This window comes from Alternaria arbusti (assembly GCF_024043155.1).
Source record: "Alternaria arbusti strain BMP 1465 chromosome Unknown scaffold_4, whole genome shotgun sequence".
Taxonomy (NCBI): Eukaryota; Fungi; Ascomycota; class Dothideomycetes; order Pleosporales; family Pleosporaceae; genus Alternaria; species Alternaria arbusti.
In genome coordinates, this window is record NW_026249944.1 from 1,413,333 (window position 1) to 1,431,477 (window position 18,145).

Genomic DNA, 18,145 nt, shown 5'->3' on the forward strand with positions numbered 1-18,145 from the left:
AGACTATCTAGCACGCAAACGCGCATCGCATCCCAGGATTAAACATACGTTGTAGTCATGGCTTCGGAACGCGGTGCTAATCGAATCTGGCAACCCACCTTCTGTGTGTCGTCCCAGCCTTTGACGCAGCTGTCACAGCCTTCCGCTATCCAACGCGGCCCACTCTAAATCGATATGCGCGGCAAACGTGGTTCTGAATGCTTCTCTACAGCGCGTTCCAGGCCCCTGGAGTGGGATGGAGATGCCGGCGGGCGGTGCGCAATGCCCTCACGTCATCCGGCAGCTCTTCGCCCAAGAGTCCCCCAGCCAGTCAGGGTTGCAGCATCTAGTAGTACCGCAATAAGTACTAGGAGGGGCAGTGTAGCTTCCACGGCCGAAGGACTGGCGGGGCATCGATCGTCTCAAACACCGACGTATGCCGCTACGCGTGCCGCGCCATTCTGGTAGACATGTCGTGCAGGAGGACTGAGTGTGTCTCTGACTGTCTTCTGCTACCGAAGGTTTGGTTTATTTATCGGTAGGCGACATCGACCGACTCTTGTTGGATTCCCTGGCCTTGCATCTCACCAAATGCCCATCTCTTTGCGACAATGGCGATCTTTATAAATGAGGCGCCTCGTTCTCCCATGCAGCCGATGCGGTTAGATGGGCCTGACCGCTCTCGTTTCAGAATAGAGAACCAGGCATTTCCCCGCACGCGCCTTGCATCCGCCAATCAGCAGGGGGATCAGGGTGGGCTTCGTGGAACCGGCTAAAAGCAGGCCAAAGCGGCGCTCCTGTATGTAACATGGCCAGAGGAAGTAACGCATCCAGAGGCATCGAGCGCAATTCATGTCTGGTTGGCAGGCTGTTACTTGCGACTTCCTCATAAAGTTTGTCGAAGCAGGAAGCAGCAACACGTGTGCCATCGACCAATCAGGTAGCCACGCCATCGGACCTCTGCACCCGAGAAGCAATGCACGTCTGCGCCTGCCGTTCCTATTTGCCACCCTCCACAGCATTCCTGCAGAATAGCCTCGGAGACAGATGCAGGGTGCCAGTGACTGCACAACGGGGTGTGCATTGTCACCGAAGTGGCTGCGTTCTTCGAAGGATGATCCAGGTTGCAATGAAGAAAAAGAAATGATTTTGCGAGGCACGTCATGTTCTACCACAGATAGTAAACGCGCATTTTGGTTTAGCAATCTTGGTGGCTCTGCTGGTCCGCATGCCTACACACTAAAGCACTTGTACACTTTCATGCAAGTGCCCTGTAAGGCTGCCTACAAGTAAAGAGTCTTGCAATCTTTTCCCTAGAGCTTACTTGGTACTCCTCTATTCGAACGAAACTTTCTTACAATGTCTAGTTGCACAAGCACAAGAGAATGCGAAGCCGAGGCTGCGACGTCGTCGGCTCCAAGTCCGCTCAATTAGACACATTTGGCGTCGTATGGTCCCCTCTTTTGACGCGATCGGACCCGCAGCGCGCTATATAGACCTGGAGATCATGCATAAGTGACAATTCCGATGGAATGCTCAGGTTGCGCACTCTGACTTTCGTACATTGGATGCAAACGTAGATATGTCGAAGTTACTGCAACACGTTTTTAATATCGCTGGAACAACCGCTGGCCATATCACACTCAACCCTCTAGTCACGGCTGCTCTACTGTGGGTATTGACGAAAGGGCCTACACAACTTCGCAGCCAACTTACTACTCGGATCCGCGCACTTCGGGACCCGTTTCGCTATGCACAGCTCGTGAAGGCTTTGAAGTGGTGCCTGATAGCTGGAACAGCAAGAGTCGTCAACAAGCAGCTTAATCATGTTGCCCTGAACGCAGGCAGATTGCGAAGTGAAAAGGCGAGATGGAACTGGAGCCGGGAGGTCGCAGTCATCACAGGAGGCTGCAGTGGTATTGGAGAGCTGGTAGTGAAGAGGTTGATCAACAAGGGAATCAGAGTGGCAGTGCTAGACATTCAGCAATTGCCTCCAAGTTTGCAAGGATGTAAGACACATGAATACTCACTACGCTGAGCTGCCTGGTACTAACGAAGACGACAGACGCCGGCCTCAAGTTCTTCAAGTGTGACATCACCGACTCCTCTGAAGTCTACTCAGTCGCCGAGAAGGTCAAAGAAACGATGGGGGCACCTACCATCCTCATCAATAATGCAGGGCTTCTGGCATCCCACACCATCCTCACTACGTCCGACGCGTACCTCCGAAAGATCTTCGATGTAAACGTCCTCAGCAACTGGTACACCACCAAAGCTTTCCTGCCAGACATGCTCCGACACAACAAGGGCCATATCGTGACGATCGCAAGCACGGCAAGCTTCATCGGTGTCGCTGGCCTGGCAGATTATACAGCGACGAAGGCGGCTATTCTAAGCTTCCACGAAAGTATGTTCCTTGTCCCATCTCTTAGCTGCAGTATGCTGACCCAAGTTAGCGCTCACCCAGGAACTCAAGCACCACTACAACAGCCCAAACGTTCTCATGACTTCCATACACCCTAATTGGGTCCGTACACCTTTGATAGAACCTGTGGAGCAGGAACTCAAGAGGCGAGGTTCTCCCATTCTTGAGCCGACTGCTGTTGCCGATGCAATTGTCGGACAAATCATGAGCTGCAGCGGTGGCCAGATCATCTTACCAAGCGCTGCGGGCAAGGTCAGCATGCTGAGGGGATTGCCGAATTGGGTACAAGAGAGTCTCAGAAGCGGCGTGAGCAAGACGATCTACAATACCGTGAAATAAGTTTAATGGAATCCTGTGTGTGAGAATTCGCAACTTTAGCGTGTTGTGCTAGGAAGTACCACACCCATCACACACTGCATGCGGCCCCCGGGAAGAAATGTGCTGGCCTCGGCGGCACTCATGCAGCGAAACGCTTTGTGTGGTGGTACGAACATGACTTGCCGGTGCGAACCAACCCTTTACAGTAGGTTTGGGGGAAAAGCGTAGAAAACTGCATGCACTGTGCCGTGCCCTACGCATAAGGTGTGTGTGGGCTTTGCCGTGGTGCAGGTGTGCCGGTGCCATTCACATCGCTAGCGTATCGGTGAGTCGCGTCCAAACCGCCGAGGAACGCGTCGCGTCTCACTCAATCGACCACTTTACCACAACGACACACAACATCGCCCACACGACCTCAGCCGCTAAAACAGACGACGGAAACCATGGCAGAACCACAAGAAGATGTTCAGATGGACACCCAAGACATTGAGCTGGAAACACCACCTTCAGATGTCTTCATGGCACCTTCAATATCCAAATCAGGCATTCTTGGCGGGAAGTCATATTCGCACTTCTCGCCCATACCCAAGCAGGTCGCAGATGACATGTCTGGAGAAGTCGTGCTAGGTGTCGATGAGGCTGGACGAGGTCCAGTCCTAGGTACTAGGCTCCTGTGAAAGTCTTCTTCATCCCTAACGCATACAGGCCCGATGGTGTATGCCCTCTTTTACCTACCGATTGAACTCCACCATTCCCTTCTCGCCGAAACGCACCACTTTGACGATTCAAAAGTCTTGACTCCCGAAGTCCGCTCGAACCTGATGCGCAAACTGTGCACCCAGGGCTCAGATCTCTACGAAGCTGGTGGATGGGCAACACGCGTAATGTCTGCACAAGACATCTCAGCGCACATGCTGTCCCCAAATGTATACAACCTCAATGCGCAAGCCATGGATGCGACAATCGACCTGATCAAGGGAGTGCTGGCACAAGGCGTCAACGTCAAGGAGATCTACATCGACACAATTGGCAGACCAGAAATCTATCAGAAGAAACTAGAGAGGATCTGGCCCACGATACGAATCACAGTCGCGAAGAAAGCTGACAGCCTATACCCCGTCGTCAGTGCAGCATCAGTATGCGCCAAAGTCACCCGTGACGCGGCCCTAGATGTTTGCTACGAGCCCTACCAGAAGCGCAACACAGCGGCGAACGAAGATGCCGAAGTCAAGGTGGCTTGGGGCTCTGGATACCCATCAGACGCGCGGACAACGACCTGGCTGAAGCAGAATATGGACCCTTTCTTTGGCTGGGGTAGCGAGACGCGCTTTTCGTGGGGAACTGCGAAAGAGCTACTGGAAGGGAAAAAAGCGGATGTCGCTATTGACTGGCCTGCTGAAGATGACGGCAACGACATGCGTATGACAGACTTCTTCAGCGGCAAGAATGAAGGCGGCGGCGACGAATTGGTCGACTGGTTTGGGAAGCGTGTCACCCAGGAGATGGACGTATTTTGAACGCTTCATTTACAGAGACTGACACCACGAGAACCGCTGAGAGAACAAAACATGCAGGGCACAACGATCGGGCGCATTTATCGGTCCGTTCCAGACCCGCACAGGGCGTCAATATTGCAAGCAGGGTCTACCAACCGGTCAGCCCTACAGAAGCAACGTCATGCCCCGGCCATGGGTTTGACTCGGTTGACGTACCCGCGCGCGAGTAAATATACCATCCATGCAACACAGGCAACCTTTGAAGGCTTCATCTTCCCCATGAACCGGATAAAAGACATGATAAATCATACTAAAGCCATTTTAACGAAAAAGGTCGGCTTCTCAGTCGAACAAGTTTTTGTTTTTCGGTATTCAAAGTTTGGAGTGCGTGCGTGTCGGTAATTGACTGTACCAACGGTTGTACATACAGTGCACCAACCATGGGCGAAAGCCCGCGCTTCACAACAACAACCGTGCTCCAACCATGTCATTATATAGAAAACTCGAGTCACCGCCTCTGCACCGCCTTTTTGGACTCCCTGTACTTGTCAGCCCCAAACGCATACTTTACAACAGACACTGAAGACGTAAATATCTTTGGCGCAATCACTCGACGCTTTGTCTACCTAATCTTATCAGGCGCAACCTATCTTTACAACAGAAAACACTGCAGTTCTCGAAATGCACAACGGCGACCTCGTTTATCAGACCCTTTCCCGAGAACTTAGCGGGTCTAGGCCGAATGGACGGAGAGGAGGAATAGCGAAGCGCGGAGAAGGTAGCCCATCCATAACACCTACCCGCCACGAGCAAGACACCGAAGCCTCGTACTTCCAGGGCACGACGTTCACCAAAGAAGATGAAGAACCCAATCTCGACGCATATCCTCCCTCGCCACCGCTATCGCCCAAAACGACAGTACCACCAAAAGCGCCAACGAGACACCTCGCGGAACGCAAACGTGGCCATGTGCGTCATCGCACATCGTTGAAGCGCAGATCGAGCTGGAATCCGAATCTCAAGCAAGAGTTCCTACGACGGGCTTCGATTGACTCTATAATCGCTCCGTTCAAGGATACGATATGGCTTGAGTCAGAGCGTGGTGTCACGTCTGTGCGAAGGAGAAGCAGCGCAATGACTACCGGCGCCAGATTAATATCACCTCGTAGTCATGGAGACAGACGCAAGCCGCGGAAGCAGTCGACACTGCTGCACCCATCATCGCCGGATGTCAAGCCTGTGGCTGATATCACTCCTGTCCATGCTGCCCCCGTGTTCAGAGGGACACATGGGTGGGATGCGTCAGTCGACTTTCCGACTCTTCGACCTGCTATGCCGGCCAGGAAAGGCTCATCGCTTTTACATCCATCGCGCCCTTCGATCGACACTCTTGAACATAGGGAGCTGAAGACTGTCTTCTCTTTGCCGCCAAACCGTCTATGGGAAGATGACCGTCGCCGCTGAAACCCTCGTTCACTGGAGCTTCAGCTTGTTGAACCAGCAGCTGCCATGCTTTTCATGATGTCGTCCCTGTCATGTGAACGTCAGTTGAACGAAGTAGCGGTGGTAATCCGGTCAATGTACCTAGGTACAAAGTCACTACTAGTGCAACACCAACGTTCATCCGGCTTAGTGTCCCCCGCATTTATTCAACATTCATGCTTCAGTCGCCACTGCCGTCTATAAGTCGGCTGGTGTTTTGTTCTCAATCCACAAAACTTCCATCGCACCACATCCGCTCCCAACGATAGTGTATCACCAAAGGGCGAAACCATGACACCACGAAACACAAACTTACCTTCGCGCCGCGACTTTCTCAGGGACAACCTCGTCGTCCACGACAAATGCGCTATCTGTACAGAGCCATTTGATACGGAACATCAAGCAGCATCCATCAAGACAACGAATTGCCAACACACGTTCGGAATAGAATGTCTGACCCAATGGATAAAATCCGACCAGGACAACCACAACACCTGTCCCATCTGCAGAGAACAGCTGTTCTCCAAAATCGACAAGCCCGAATTTGTCGAAGGAGCACGAGACATAGTAGGCCCGCATTATACAATGGCTCACCAGATCCAGACCTGGAAGCCGGCCAAGACATTCGTCAAGAACATGTGGCGTGCCATGTACAGGCTCTACGAACGAGATCAGGTCATTTACGACTCTGACATTGAAGAGCATATCAACGCTAGGATGGTTCCTGGTTTCTTTATATTCAGTGACCATTGGCCTGGAATCAGGGAACAAGCTCAGAGGATGGTGCGAGAACACTATAGGAATGGGAGCTATGTTCCACTAATAGGAATGCAGCTTAGATTCTACTTGTACAACGTCGAGAGCGTGTTGGAATGGCAGATTGGAGACGAAGAATCGGAACATGAGGTGTCAGGTGATGAACCATCAGATGATGAGGCGTCAGATGTTGAAGATGGCGACGATGATATGTCGATGGCGGATTCGGCGGAGTAAAACGTCTAGGAAGCTTTCGGTCAGCTCTATCACCTGCTTTGCGCGCTCTGTACCAAAGCCGAGTACTCTTTCTTGTTTGCGAGTCGAAGACGCCCGATAACTGTAGTCGTACATGCGGCGGTACCGTTAATATTTTCTTCCTGTATCAAAGCCTCACGATAGTCTACTACTATACAGTTACCGCCGCTTCTTAGTAATTTGGCGCTGAGCAAAGCCGTTTGCGCGCTCTTACCGCATTGGGCCAATTTCACACTCACCACGAAATCGCTGCCGCGCCTTCACCGTTGATGACACTATGAGTGCCAAGACTTACGAGATACAAACAACGCCTGCCTTTTGCCTACCTGATTACTTACACCTCCGGCCCCGCGCGCACCAAGACCATGGACACGCCGTTGAAGGACCGCGAGACGTTCATCCAGCAGAGCATCAAAGACGTCGTCTGTGACATATGCGAAGCAACCTTCACATGTAAGGACAAAGTTCGGACATCTTCTTATTTTCGATTGCTAATGCAGCGGTGCAGCAGTGGATGAGATCAGCCGTATACAAAGCGAATCACATACCTGCCAAGGAGTGTATTGCAGTGATTGTCTCGCTGAACACTTGGAAGACAACAATACCTGTCCAATCCATCAAGATGTCGTCCTTTTCCACATGGCCCCCAAACCCGTCTTTGTGTCAGGCGAGCGCAAAGTTATCGACACCCTTGATCAAGTCGACGACAAGCATAGAGCCGTGGACTTCGTCTTGGACTTGTTGTTCGCAACCAAAGCCTTATACGAAAACGAGTCAATATTCGAGTCCGACATCGATGAGAAGATAAATGAAGCCTTGTTGCACAGCGCCAAGCGCCACAATTGCAAGCATGGATTGCTCATAAAGGCAGTTCATTGGGCTGCTGTCTCTGCAGTCGCGAAAGAGATGGTCGAAATGCACTACAAAACTGAAGGCAAAGCTGAGTTGGACGTATTAGCGAAGTCCTCGAATTGGATGGCGAAGATGGCGAAGGCAGTAGGGCGGGAAAAATGGGATCGCTAGGCTGCTCGTGTAGCTTTGGTGTTATTCGACGCTGGCACCACGAATGGAGAGGACATAATGATACGGTGAAGAGGAGCTGACCATCCGATCGGGGTATTACTCATCGTCCATCAAGCGGATGCAAAAGGCACGCTATACGGTGGAGCTACCATCTGTGACTTTCAAGCATATGCAGAAGACAGATACGACAAGTTCTAGTCTCATCAGATCTCTCTAATTGCAATGTGATCAAAGAGTACCCATGTATCCCCTCTACGATCTGCGATTCATGCTTGCCAAATCCAGTTTGGTAGACCTGCCCCAAAACGAGCCCGCCATGCTGAAGAAAGCGGCTAAAATCCACATAGTGCAGCGTAGCGCCAGCAGTGCGAACATGAGGGCTATGACCCCTCCAAGCTGACTCAAAGCCAATATAGGCTCCTCCAAACACTCGAATACTGGCATTGGTCTTTTGACAATGAGTTTTCTGAGAGCAAGACCTCAACGCACGAGACAACGAACTTCCCAGAGATTATGCTTTTATTGCCACTGTCACAGGCGTGCCAAGGCCTGCACCAGCCACCCAAATCTAACCGTCCCGAGGTCTCTTCTCAAGCGCCTCGCAAGTCATCTCTCCCAAGCGCCAGTCTTACTTCCGCCTCGAGTTTGCCTCAAACACCTTCCACTCCTCGACCGACTCCAGTAATCTCTCCTTGCTCCAACCTCTTTCCAATCCTAGTTTATACGCGGCGCATGCGCTTTGGTAGATGTTGAGATCGTCAATCTTTAGGAGCTCACTGGATGCCGAGCGCTTGACTTCCTGCCTCAACTGGTAGTTGGCAGTTGCTATGGGGAGCTGCATGGCGGTTGACATCGCCTCGGCGATGCTTTCCCCGAAACCTTTCGCGTGGCCGATATTGGAGTCAGTTGGTGTTTTGGCTGATATGATTTCGCCGTCATCTTTGGCGTTGGTGCTGACTGCTCTTAGTGGGTTTGTGAAGCCCAAGTCTTGCAGCGTCTGACAAGGTTAGTCGCTGGAATGGTGCAAGTGTGCAGTTGGACGTCGCTCACTTGATTTGTCTTCTTCGCTGTTGCTGGCTCGCGGTATGGGAGGTTCTTGTTGGGATTCATGATGGTTCGGCGCAGTTCTTGAGTGATTGCCTGTGGTTGCGGTACTGGCTCAGGCGAGTAATCGTATGACTTCGATGATATAGGAAGCGAGAAGTGGCCGCCTGCGATTGCTGAAATATCTGAGACTTCTCGCTTGATCACCGAGTGATTGCAGGAGCGGTGTACCCAGGTCTCTCTTACCTTCTTCACCAATCCATGGATCGCTCTGTTAATAGCGCAGGCTAGGAATGATAGAACTTCCATGCACTCCGAACAAAGGCGACACTTTGACATCGTCTGCAATTGCAGTGATGTTGTGTGCATTGAGGTTAAAAACAGTGACTTCGCAGAAAGTGGCTGGCGCATTTTGTAAAAGTATACCACGATGTACAGAGATGACATGAACGGGTTGATAGTGACCATCGCAGTGAATGACCAGAACTTGCTTCACAGCTCGAGAGTTCGCGACGAGGCATGCGAGGTCGTGAAGCAGAACATGTAAGACAGCTAAAGGATAACTCATTTGCAGTGACTTCGTTGCGCAGCAGGATAATAAGCTCAAGCATGAATCATGACTCCCGCGTACATTCTGTTTTCTTTGTTCAGGAGGGTCTTGGTGTTGGTGTTCCGCCAAACCTCAAAAAGTTCCCCATCCTCAACCTCCACCAACACCTCCCACCACCACCACAACACCGCGACGACGTCTAGAACGCCAAAAAGAATGCATCGGCCGGGAATCGAACCCGGGGCTAGCCGAAACTGTCCTGTGAAGGATGGCAACGGCTAATTTTACCACTAAACCACCGATGCGAAAAGATGGATGCTAAGACAGCTGGAGCTGTGAATGTGACCTAACCAGGGGTCGCAGCGGGGCTGTCAGCTTTGCGATTCGAATAGGAGGCTTCTGAGAGCTACTTACAACCTGGAATCTCTTGATATCGAACGGAGTCGTAGTCAAGCGCCTTGCCATTGGGCCATTAGGCCAGTTGTTGCTTAGTAATGATGGAAAGCTGTTGTTCACGATCGTATATATTGACAGTCAATAGGGCATAACGAGGTTTGAAGTTTGTCGGTATGCAAGAGGTGGTTTGGTGGGGCAGTGTTGCGGCAAACTTTTCTCTAGTGAGGGGATTCGATGGTGGGGCATGTCGACCAACCCTTGTCAGGAACACCATTTTCATTACCTGAGCATTTGCAACTGTCTCTAGCTGCGGACTCTAGTTATTATCTACGGATTTGGCGACATGCACCAGATGTCTTGCGTTCATCAATGAACCCTGTGTCTGTCCAATGGTTAGAGCTGTTACCTACAACTACGCCGGAGTCGACCGATCTTCACATACTCTGATCCAGCAAGGCGAAGTATCTTCGACGTGGGTCATGAATGATTCCAAACACTCCCATAGTATGGCAACCATTCTGTTTAGTCCCATGAAAAAACTCTGGGCATTCATTTGCCGTCTTGTCGGCATACCAATCGAATAGGACCTCGGGAGGCTTATCGTGAGGAATCCAACGCGGAGGTAGCGGGGTGTTTTAGTATCAATTTTCGCTTCATGTCTGCAATTCCTCCAGGCTTCTCACGATTCTCCAAGAACATCGGCGTTTACGACGCTTCATTAATACTTTTGAGGAAATGTGTGAAGCGGCGCGTCAAAATCCATACTCTTACCGACATTTCACGTCTCCAAAGTAAATTTATCTAACCTCTCTGACACCGGACGAGCGAGATGCGGCCATGCCAATTCTGTAAGGCGGGGAGAGCGACTAGTTGAAGCCCATCGATGGCACCGGGCACTATTCGAATCAAGCTGCCCGCGTCGTGAAGCTCGCACTGGCTTTCGATAGCAGGAGCGCGCTTAGGTCTCTGCGGAAGGCATGTGCACTCAGTGCTTTTCGCTGTCGTAAGGTACCTAACAGGCTATCCATTTGGGGCAAGGAGAGCGGTCGTATCCATGTTGTGGTATCTGAATATCCAACAGCTCCAAGGGCTTGGTATGTAGTGGAATTGAGCTTCTCAGTCGCGCGCGTGACCTGGTGAGGTAGATTTGTATGCGACTCAAGTCACATCGAATCCACAAAATCGACGTCATTAAACCCCATACTCTAGCACTGCCACCACCACGATAACATGTTCAAGCGCTTTCTGTCTCTTATCCGCAGGTCTTGAGGGCAGCTGCGCCAAGCCGGCAGTCATCCGGCGCGGCGTGTTGCTTGCCTTATTCTTCAACCACGGATCTCTGCCTGTTAGCTTCTAGTGTACGATAAACAATGAACATGGGGTACGGCGCAGTAGTCGCTGCCGGGTATACTGCTTCCAATCAACCTAGTCCTGACCACTTCAGGCGGGCAACTATGACTCTTGTGCAGCATAGCCAACTACTCCGGAGTACACCATTGCTAACATGTCCTCTATATAGTATGGTCACGTTGCTTACTTTGATACGTTTCCGCAGCTACGACCTCTTGCCAAATACGATGGCTACTTCAAACTTCCTACCCGCCTATTTACTCATAGCAATCACTCTCTTACAGTCCTGTTTCGCCCAGCTCAACGATAACACACCATGGTGTCCTATTACAACGCCTACGTACAACTCCTCTGGCCAGACCGGGTTTCAGATGACATCCGAGGAAGACTGGTACATATCGCTCGCCGTGAATGACCGCCAAGGGTTCAGTTACAGTTCGACTACTGCTTATATCAGCCATCCAGAGTTGACAAGCGTAACTATGGGTTGCTTCCATCGGTTTAAAGCCATCAATGCTTCAGCTACAGGAACAGGCGAGAACGGCTGCGAAGGTGTGCTGAGTGCTGAGTGCATGGATGTATTACGCGAAATTTCTTTTCCACCTGTGACTTCTGGGGTCTCCATGGACGGCATGGAATGTGAGGACATCGACAGCGATCGAATCAGAGATGCTTGTCCCAGCGAAATACTGGCCCCGTTGATTGTGAGGAGTGAGTGTCTGCATCTTCCTTCTGACAGCGCTGATTGCTAATGAATCAACGCAGCCCCAGTTCTTGGCTTCTCGAACCAGACATGTGATGATAAACCGCCACCAGGAGAACACGTTCCTGAGCGATTTCACACAAGGCTCATGGATACTTATTCAATCAAATATAATCAACGGGACCGTGAGGCCGGTAGCTTCGAATCGTATGACGTTTCCGTCAAGCGGCCTGTACCATCCGTGTTCGCGGCTTACCTTGCCGACGGCACGACAGAGACACACGTCGTATGCGTCACACCCGACCATGTGGCTGAGGGTAGCCGAGAACCCGAAGAAGAAGAGCCATGGGATCTCCTGGAGAGCACCGGTGCGCGCTGGTCTTGGGTGATAGCTGGACAGGTGGCAACGGTAGTTGCAATCGCAGTGGTTGTCGCAGGGTACTGAGATGAAGGGCTGATGTTCAGTATACCAAGAAACAATGGAAAAGTGCGAAGAACAACATTAGCCTTAGCCCGTCAAATGCTTCACCGAAGCTCAAACAAACAACCGGTCTGTATGATTTTGACCAGACAGCGTGCACATCGCTCCGGCTCTGTACATGCGTCGACTGACTTCCGGGATTCGTGCAACCAGCGTGTTTCTCCACAGTCACACCATGGAGGCCTTTTCGCATCAAAATAGAACCCCCTCAAGGGCTTTTTAGGTGTAGGGCGAAGATCGAGCGCCTGTGCGGTAGATGGGAGTTTGATGCGTATCTCGAAAGGCTCAGTGATCCTCGTCTGTAACTAGTCGCAGCGCTCGAGGCCCGTCGGAGGGGTTGACGGGACTGTGTGTTGATGGTCTGCGGGACCGGGAGGAGACATTTGGGTCGGGTTGCGGCAGACGCTGTGCTGTGCGCATACGCCAGTGTAGGATTGAAGGATAGCTTCAGAGCGTCTTGTCTGCGCCAGTTGTTGGGTCGAGTTAGCGTGCCAAGGCCGGCTCGTCGAGATTTCCTTCCCCGCCACCAGCTTCTAAACGGACAAAGCGCAAGCCACCATCCTCGATGCCACTGGAGCGACACCTTCGCTACCATTCTAACCACCTCCAATACCCCCTCAACTCTATGAACCCATCGCACACCAACGCATCAATGCTTTTTCTAGGATCGCGTTTCATCATGTCCACCAGATCTGAAGTGAGATGCACCGCCGATGCCTAGGTAGCCAGTGAGCCACGAGTCTATCCCATTGGAGACATCGGTGTTGTAATGCGCCTCCTCGCGTGGCTCAGTGCGACCTCCGCAGTCCAGCCTGTCTCAGACCTTCCATCGATGATACCTCGTGCTTGCAAGGTCTCCTGCATCTCGCATATCGTTGTGGCGCTGGAATTCGCAATACCCGTTCGTCAATCTGAAGATCACGAGCAAAAGCAACGCGACGATCCACCAGTCGCATGCAGGAGAGAATGCGCCATTCTCCACCCATCCACACGAACCCATCTCACAAATACATCCCTGGAGGGCATTAGACTTCGAAGTTCGTTTTTTCTGTTTGTTCTTTTGGGGCTGTACTGCAATGCTGCATTGCTACTGCTTCGATTCCAAGCCACAATCTTCACTACTGCTGTTTCGGGCTGCATGGTGTGGAGACAGAGGCGCATCCACTCTCTCACGATGATGCAATCTCCCATCGGAACGAGATCTCGTCTTCAGAGGACTCATATGTTACTTGCTGTGCTTGGTGCGAACTTGGTAGCGTACGCTGGTATGCGGGAGGGGACGCCCACCGTATTGACCCTGAGGAAGACCCTCCAGAGCCCTGAACTGGCCCCTGGCAAAGAGGGTCAACCTTGAGAAAAGCAGTCGCGTCCTGGAGCCTTCCGAAGCGGTACCTGATAATCCCGTCCCCAGGCGCCCGATAGCATTACTAGAGCGACTGGGCTGTACCATGGAAGGCACTAAAAGCCCTGCAGTGGAGGACTAATCCAAAGGCGCAACGGGAAAACAAAACACCCCGCTCGCGTACCTTGCAGACTATGACAACTCGATTGGCTCCCCACTGTGCATGCGCAGCTTTGCTATCTCTATAGCGACGTCGGCGAGGAGCCGTGAACCACGCGCCTGTGTCTGCGGTGGTACCCCGGGCTGAAACGCCATGTCCAATTCGTCGTACAAGACGCTCTCCTCTAAACATCCCGTGCCCCTCTATTCCTCTCGACCACAGTCCTTTCTTCCTGCCATACAGTCGTTTCACCCGTGTACTTCTCATCAGACATTCAATCGTTTCAATCACCTCACCTTCGCCTGGTCGGCAACTCTGCATGAACACACGGAGCAAACAGGACACTGCTACCGTCAGCTCACGCAATGGGTGTCGATGCCAGCGCAGTCCCGAAAACAGAAACTCCGCTGCCCTGGCTAGTCCACGACAAGGGGCCCCTTCATCTTGCCATTGTCGTTACGCTGGTCTTGACCGCGCTGTTGGTTTACTCGCTCAGAGCCTTCACTCGTGGAAAGCTCCTTCGCTCCTTCGGCATCGATGATGGACTAATGGTTCTGGCCGCTGTAAGTTCAGTGCAGTTCAATGACATGGCTCATATTTGCTGACACAGAATAGTTATGCACAATAGGAATCTTCATCACGTTCACTGGAGTCGTAGAGCTCGGTCTGGGACAGCAGCAAGACGACTATGTCTTACCCGCCAGCAAGACCGTCCAAATGGGTCCGTGGATGTGGGCGTTGAACTCATTCATCATCTTTGGGCTTGGTCTCGTGAAGCTGTCGGCTGCTTTCACTCTTTTGCCTCTTACAAGTGCTAGACGCCAGTCGTATCTACAGATGGGACGCACTTTCCTTCTCATCTGCCTCATCCGTATGTCTAAATCAACCTAGCTTTCAGGAGCAAAAGCTGACACACCTAGTACTCGTGTTCTGGCACACAATTGAATGGTTCACATCGCTTCTTGCTCAGTGTGTACCGCTCGTGGCGGCTTGGGATCTCTCGCGCGATAATACGGCATTGTGTATGTCGCAAAGCGAGTCCGAGATTTGGGCCATGGCGAATTACTGTAAGTACAACACTCTTGCCTCCAACAAACAGACCTGACCCATTCGTCTAGCGATCAACACAGCGTCCAACGTGCTGATGGTCGTCGTTGTTTTACCCATCGCCGTCGGTACTCCTTCCAATCTTGGAGCCAAGCTACACATCCTCGCAGTTCTATTATTGGGTCTCTTGTATGTTCTCATAGTTCGCAAAGGTGCCCCTGAAGTATTGGCCGCTAACACATCTGCAGTGTATGCGCTGTAGCCATCATCAGAACCCGAACGGTCTACACCTCTTGGGGTCACGTTGGCCATCGCAACAACTTCGACTTGAATTTCACTACCTGGGGCATGATCGAATTCCTAGCTGCCATGATAGCCGTCAACCTCAGTACTTTGGTGCCTCTTGGTAGAGCAATCCGTGATCCTCTCGATACACCCCGCAAAGCCCCGCGTGTGGCCGCCATCTCTGGCCCCATCGCCGGCAGCACTGTTCACCTCATTCACGGCGATGTTGACGATCTCGTTCCCAGCTACTCCGAGTCTTACGAGCCGGAGATGGATGACTCCTACAACTCGTATAACTCTCGCTATTCTGGCCAAACAGTTATCTACCGCCCTGATACAGCATACTTCCCCTCTCACGGCCATAACAACAACAGCCTAACACGCTTTCACGACGACGAATCTAACCTTGACTTCGACATCGAAGCACCCTCAACCCGATCCAGCCCTCGTAGGGTCACAAAACCAGGACCATCTTCGCGCTTCTCCGTATCTACCGTCAGCACACGTAGAGTGAGCGACTGGTCACAACTCAGCGGCTTCACATACTCCCCGCCCAAAGACTCCGATCCCGATTTCGAAAAGGCGATGAGCGGAAGAGCCAGGATTAGTGCGGCGGAGCTCGAAGAGATTGTCAAGAGTCTAGGATTGAAGAGGCAAAGCAGACATGAAATCTGGGACAAGGAGATCGGTCTCTTTGAAGAAAAAAGCGAAGACGGAGGAAGTTCCGTCGCGCCCACAATATACCTGGAAGACGATGAAGACGCCGTTGACAGTGCGGGAGTCCTATGCACATGCCCAGCACCACGGGTACGGAACGGCGACGCAGGTGACTCTGCGCTACAAAGCGAAGCAGACTCGAGCGAGATCACCGTGATCCGCATACGTGGGACAGCTAAGTGCAGTCTCCACAAACCCTTACCGCGCATTCGATCCCGCGAATGGCTCGCACGCGGTTAACAGCGCAACCGCGCAAATTTTCCTTTTTTCAACAGCGGTCTTTCCTTGCACACAACATTTCGTCGCAAACCGCAGTGCCATATTTCGGCCGGAGTCATATACCATCATTAGAAAGTTTCTTTTCAGAACATCCCATGTATTACTAGCAAGATGAGATGCAAAGATGCATCTCACTTAGCATTACCTACTCAGTAGCTACCAGAGTCCATAGTCATAATTTCTTTATCTCAATCCGAATCAATCTTGGATTCATACTATGAATGAGTGCACTTCTACTCAGCCCATCGCTTCTTGACATACTGTGCTTGGTGGCCACCAGGCAACTCATTAACCCACGCATCAATCTCCTCTTTGACAACACGCGGAACAGTGCATTTGTTCATCGCAGCAGCATCCTGCGTCTTGAGCGTGGGACAATTCTGGTAGCAAGGCGAGTCAAGAGCGCGTTGAAGTGCGTCGCCTTGCCAGCCGAAGAGGTAATCGCCATGATTTGCATAGCCCGTGCTGCCAGAAACCATTAGCAATCACACCAGCTAGTATAAGAGTCCTTGACTTACCCATCGCCGAAACTCCAGACGAATGGTTGACTGCCATCTTCCGGCCAATCAGCCTTGTTGTTAAACTTGCTCGTGTCCCAGATGACTTCGTAGAAGAGCTGACCCATGCGCACGGGGTGGCTGGCGGGGCAGGGGCCGCCGGACTCGAAAGACCCAAATTCTGGGTAGGACATGTGTGCCATGTGGTCTGGAGAGTCCAAGTTGACACCATCCCAGCACCTAGGGCATATTAGTAGACTGACATGCTGCATTCGTGAAAGGGGATGGGGGAGGAAGACGTACGTGGGAAAGCGAACAGCAGTCATGATACCCGTCTTACACGGCTGGGTGGGAAAGTCGAGAGTCTGTGGGTCGCGCGTGTTGATAGTGTCCAAGCAAGTAAATGTTAGCTGGCGGAAGCGTTCTGCTTCGTCTTTGGTGCGCGCGTTGACGTCGCCGATGAACATGCGGAAGCCGGGTTGAAAAGCCTGGACTTTGGAGGTTTGCTGGAAGTTGTAGAGGCCGTCTTGCATATAATACACTGTCATGCCTCCGTTTACGCCGTTGAAGCCAGAGTTGGGGATCTGGGGAACGCGCTTGTATGTACCATTTCTGGCTTTGAAGTATAGAACGGCTGTCCAGTAGTTCTACAGATCCATTAGCAATGTCGTTCAGTTGACAGATGGTTGATTCAACATACGGAGAAGTCCTCGCTGAACTGGCATGATGTGCATGTTGACTCTCCTGGCATGTCCTTCTCTGGATCCATGGTGACGTTGAAGGAGTTACCTCCAAGAATTTGATGTAAATGCGGCGAGGGAGCCTGGCCTGGTGTGACCAGAGGGTCTAGCCTGTCGATGACTAACTGAGCGCATGGGAAGCGCAGAAGCGCCGTTGTGGGTGCAACAAGTGCAAGCGCGGTAGCACTAAAAACCTTCATTTTGAAGGCTGGTGATGTCCTGCTTGAAAGGAGAAGATCGAGGTGGTAAGAGGTATGCTTGCTGCTCAGTATTTTATACAACAGTGTGGAAAATGCATGCGATACCGCCGGGGTCAAGGGTGGTAATGCCGAGCGGGTATGCCGTGTCGCAAAGGCAAAACTCGGTCTTGGTCAAGACATCGATGGGCAGAATCTTGCGCTGGATGAAAGCTAATGCGCTTTGGGACTCGAAAGATGAATGTGGATGCACGATGTCGTCGCATGAGTGGGTGGCCTCCACATCAACGCTCCTGGATTACAATGTCGAACGCTCTTCAACCACTCACGTTGATATGACCTATCGTATTGGAAGCTCATGGCATCCATAGTGCTGCTGATCGGGTTGCAGATACTTCATCGTCGGCTTAGCCAATTAGCCCCATCTCATGATGATGCTGAGCTGGGCGTCTTTGGTCGGCGACAGCACTGCTGTGATTGGCAAAGGTATTCCTCGAGCCCGAATTAGTCCAGTGATGCTACTCTTCCATATTCCACAAGTATTAGAAGTCTTGTCATGCCGTCGGCAGTTGTATGCATGTGAGCGGCGGAACGTATAACGCCCCACTTGTACAACGAGAACT

General features: G+C 51.8%; 7 protein-coding genes and 2 non-coding genes across 9 annotated transcripts; 5 read left to right on the top strand and 4 right to left on the bottom strand.

Moving 5' to 3' along the window:
* Positions 1–1,561: 1,561 nt before the first annotated feature.
* Positions 1,562–2,743, top strand: J4E86_004123 (uncharacterized protein; the record flags this gene model as incomplete). The annotated part of the gene is made up of 3 exons (XM_051444669.1): positions 1,562–1,988; positions 2,045–2,386; positions 2,436–2,743. The coding sequence occupies 3 exons, from the start codon at positions 1,562–1,564 to the stop codon at positions 2,741–2,743; spliced, it is 1,077 nt and encodes a 358-aa protein (XP_051304294.1).
* A 422-nt stretch (positions 2,744–3,165) lies between these two features.
* J4E86_004124 (uncharacterized protein) lies at positions 3,166–4,239 on the top strand (the record flags this gene model as incomplete). The annotated part of the gene is made up of 2 exons (XM_051444670.1): positions 3,166–3,382; positions 3,428–4,239. 2 exons carry the CDS (start codon positions 3,166–3,168, stop codon positions 4,237–4,239), a joined length of 1,029 nt encoding a protein of 342 aa, XP_051304295.1.
* A 1,752-nt stretch (positions 4,240–5,991) lies between these two features.
* Positions 5,992–6,693, top strand: J4E86_004125 (uncharacterized protein; the record flags this gene model as incomplete). Its single annotated transcript, XM_051444671.1, has 2 exons — positions 5,992–6,483; positions 6,535–6,693. 2 exons carry the CDS (start codon positions 5,992–5,994, stop codon positions 6,691–6,693), a joined length of 651 nt encoding a protein of 216 aa, XP_051304296.1.
* A 383-nt stretch (positions 6,694–7,076) lies between these two features.
* Positions 7,077–7,734, top strand: J4E86_004126 (uncharacterized protein; the record flags this gene model as incomplete). Its single annotated transcript, XM_051444672.1, has 2 exons — positions 7,077–7,164; positions 7,334–7,734. The coding sequence occupies 2 exons, from the start codon at positions 7,077–7,079 to the stop codon at positions 7,732–7,734; spliced, it is 489 nt and encodes a 162-aa protein (XP_051304297.1).
* A 628-nt stretch (positions 7,735–8,362) lies between these two features.
* On the bottom strand, positions 8,363–8,844 carry J4E86_004127 (uncharacterized protein; the record flags this gene model as incomplete). The annotated part of the gene is made up of 2 exons (XM_051444673.1): positions 8,363–8,731; positions 8,785–8,844. 2 exons carry the CDS (start codon positions 8,842–8,844, stop codon positions 8,363–8,365), a joined length of 429 nt encoding a protein of 142 aa, XP_051304298.1.
* Positions 8,845–9,545: 701 nt separating this feature from the next.
* Positions 9,546–9,633, bottom strand: J4E86_004128. The gene has a single exon. It is a non-coding gene; the product is annotated as a tRNA-Gly (tRNA).
* A 37-nt stretch (positions 9,634–9,670) lies between these two features.
* On the bottom strand, positions 9,671–9,807 carry J4E86_004129. Its single transcript has one exon. It is a non-coding gene; the product is annotated as a tRNA-Arg (tRNA).
* A 4,318-nt stretch (positions 9,808–14,125) lies between these two features.
* J4E86_004130 (uncharacterized protein) lies at positions 14,126–16,049 on the top strand (the record flags this gene model as incomplete). The annotated part of the gene is made up of 5 exons (XM_051444674.1): positions 14,126–14,323; positions 14,376–14,631; positions 14,681–14,827; positions 14,879–14,996; positions 15,056–16,049. The coding sequence occupies 5 exons, from the start codon at positions 14,126–14,128 to the stop codon at positions 16,047–16,049; spliced, it is 1,713 nt and encodes a 570-aa protein (XP_051304299.1).
* Positions 16,050–16,321: 272 nt separating this feature from the next.
* On the bottom strand, positions 16,322–17,525 carry J4E86_004131 (uncharacterized protein; the record flags this gene model as incomplete). Its single annotated transcript, XM_051444675.1, has 4 exons — positions 16,322–16,553; positions 16,607–16,825; positions 16,889–17,232; positions 17,286–17,525. 4 exons carry the CDS (start codon positions 17,523–17,525, stop codon positions 16,322–16,324), a joined length of 1,035 nt encoding a protein of 344 aa, XP_051304300.1.
* Positions 17,526–18,145: the final 620 nt, after the last annotated feature.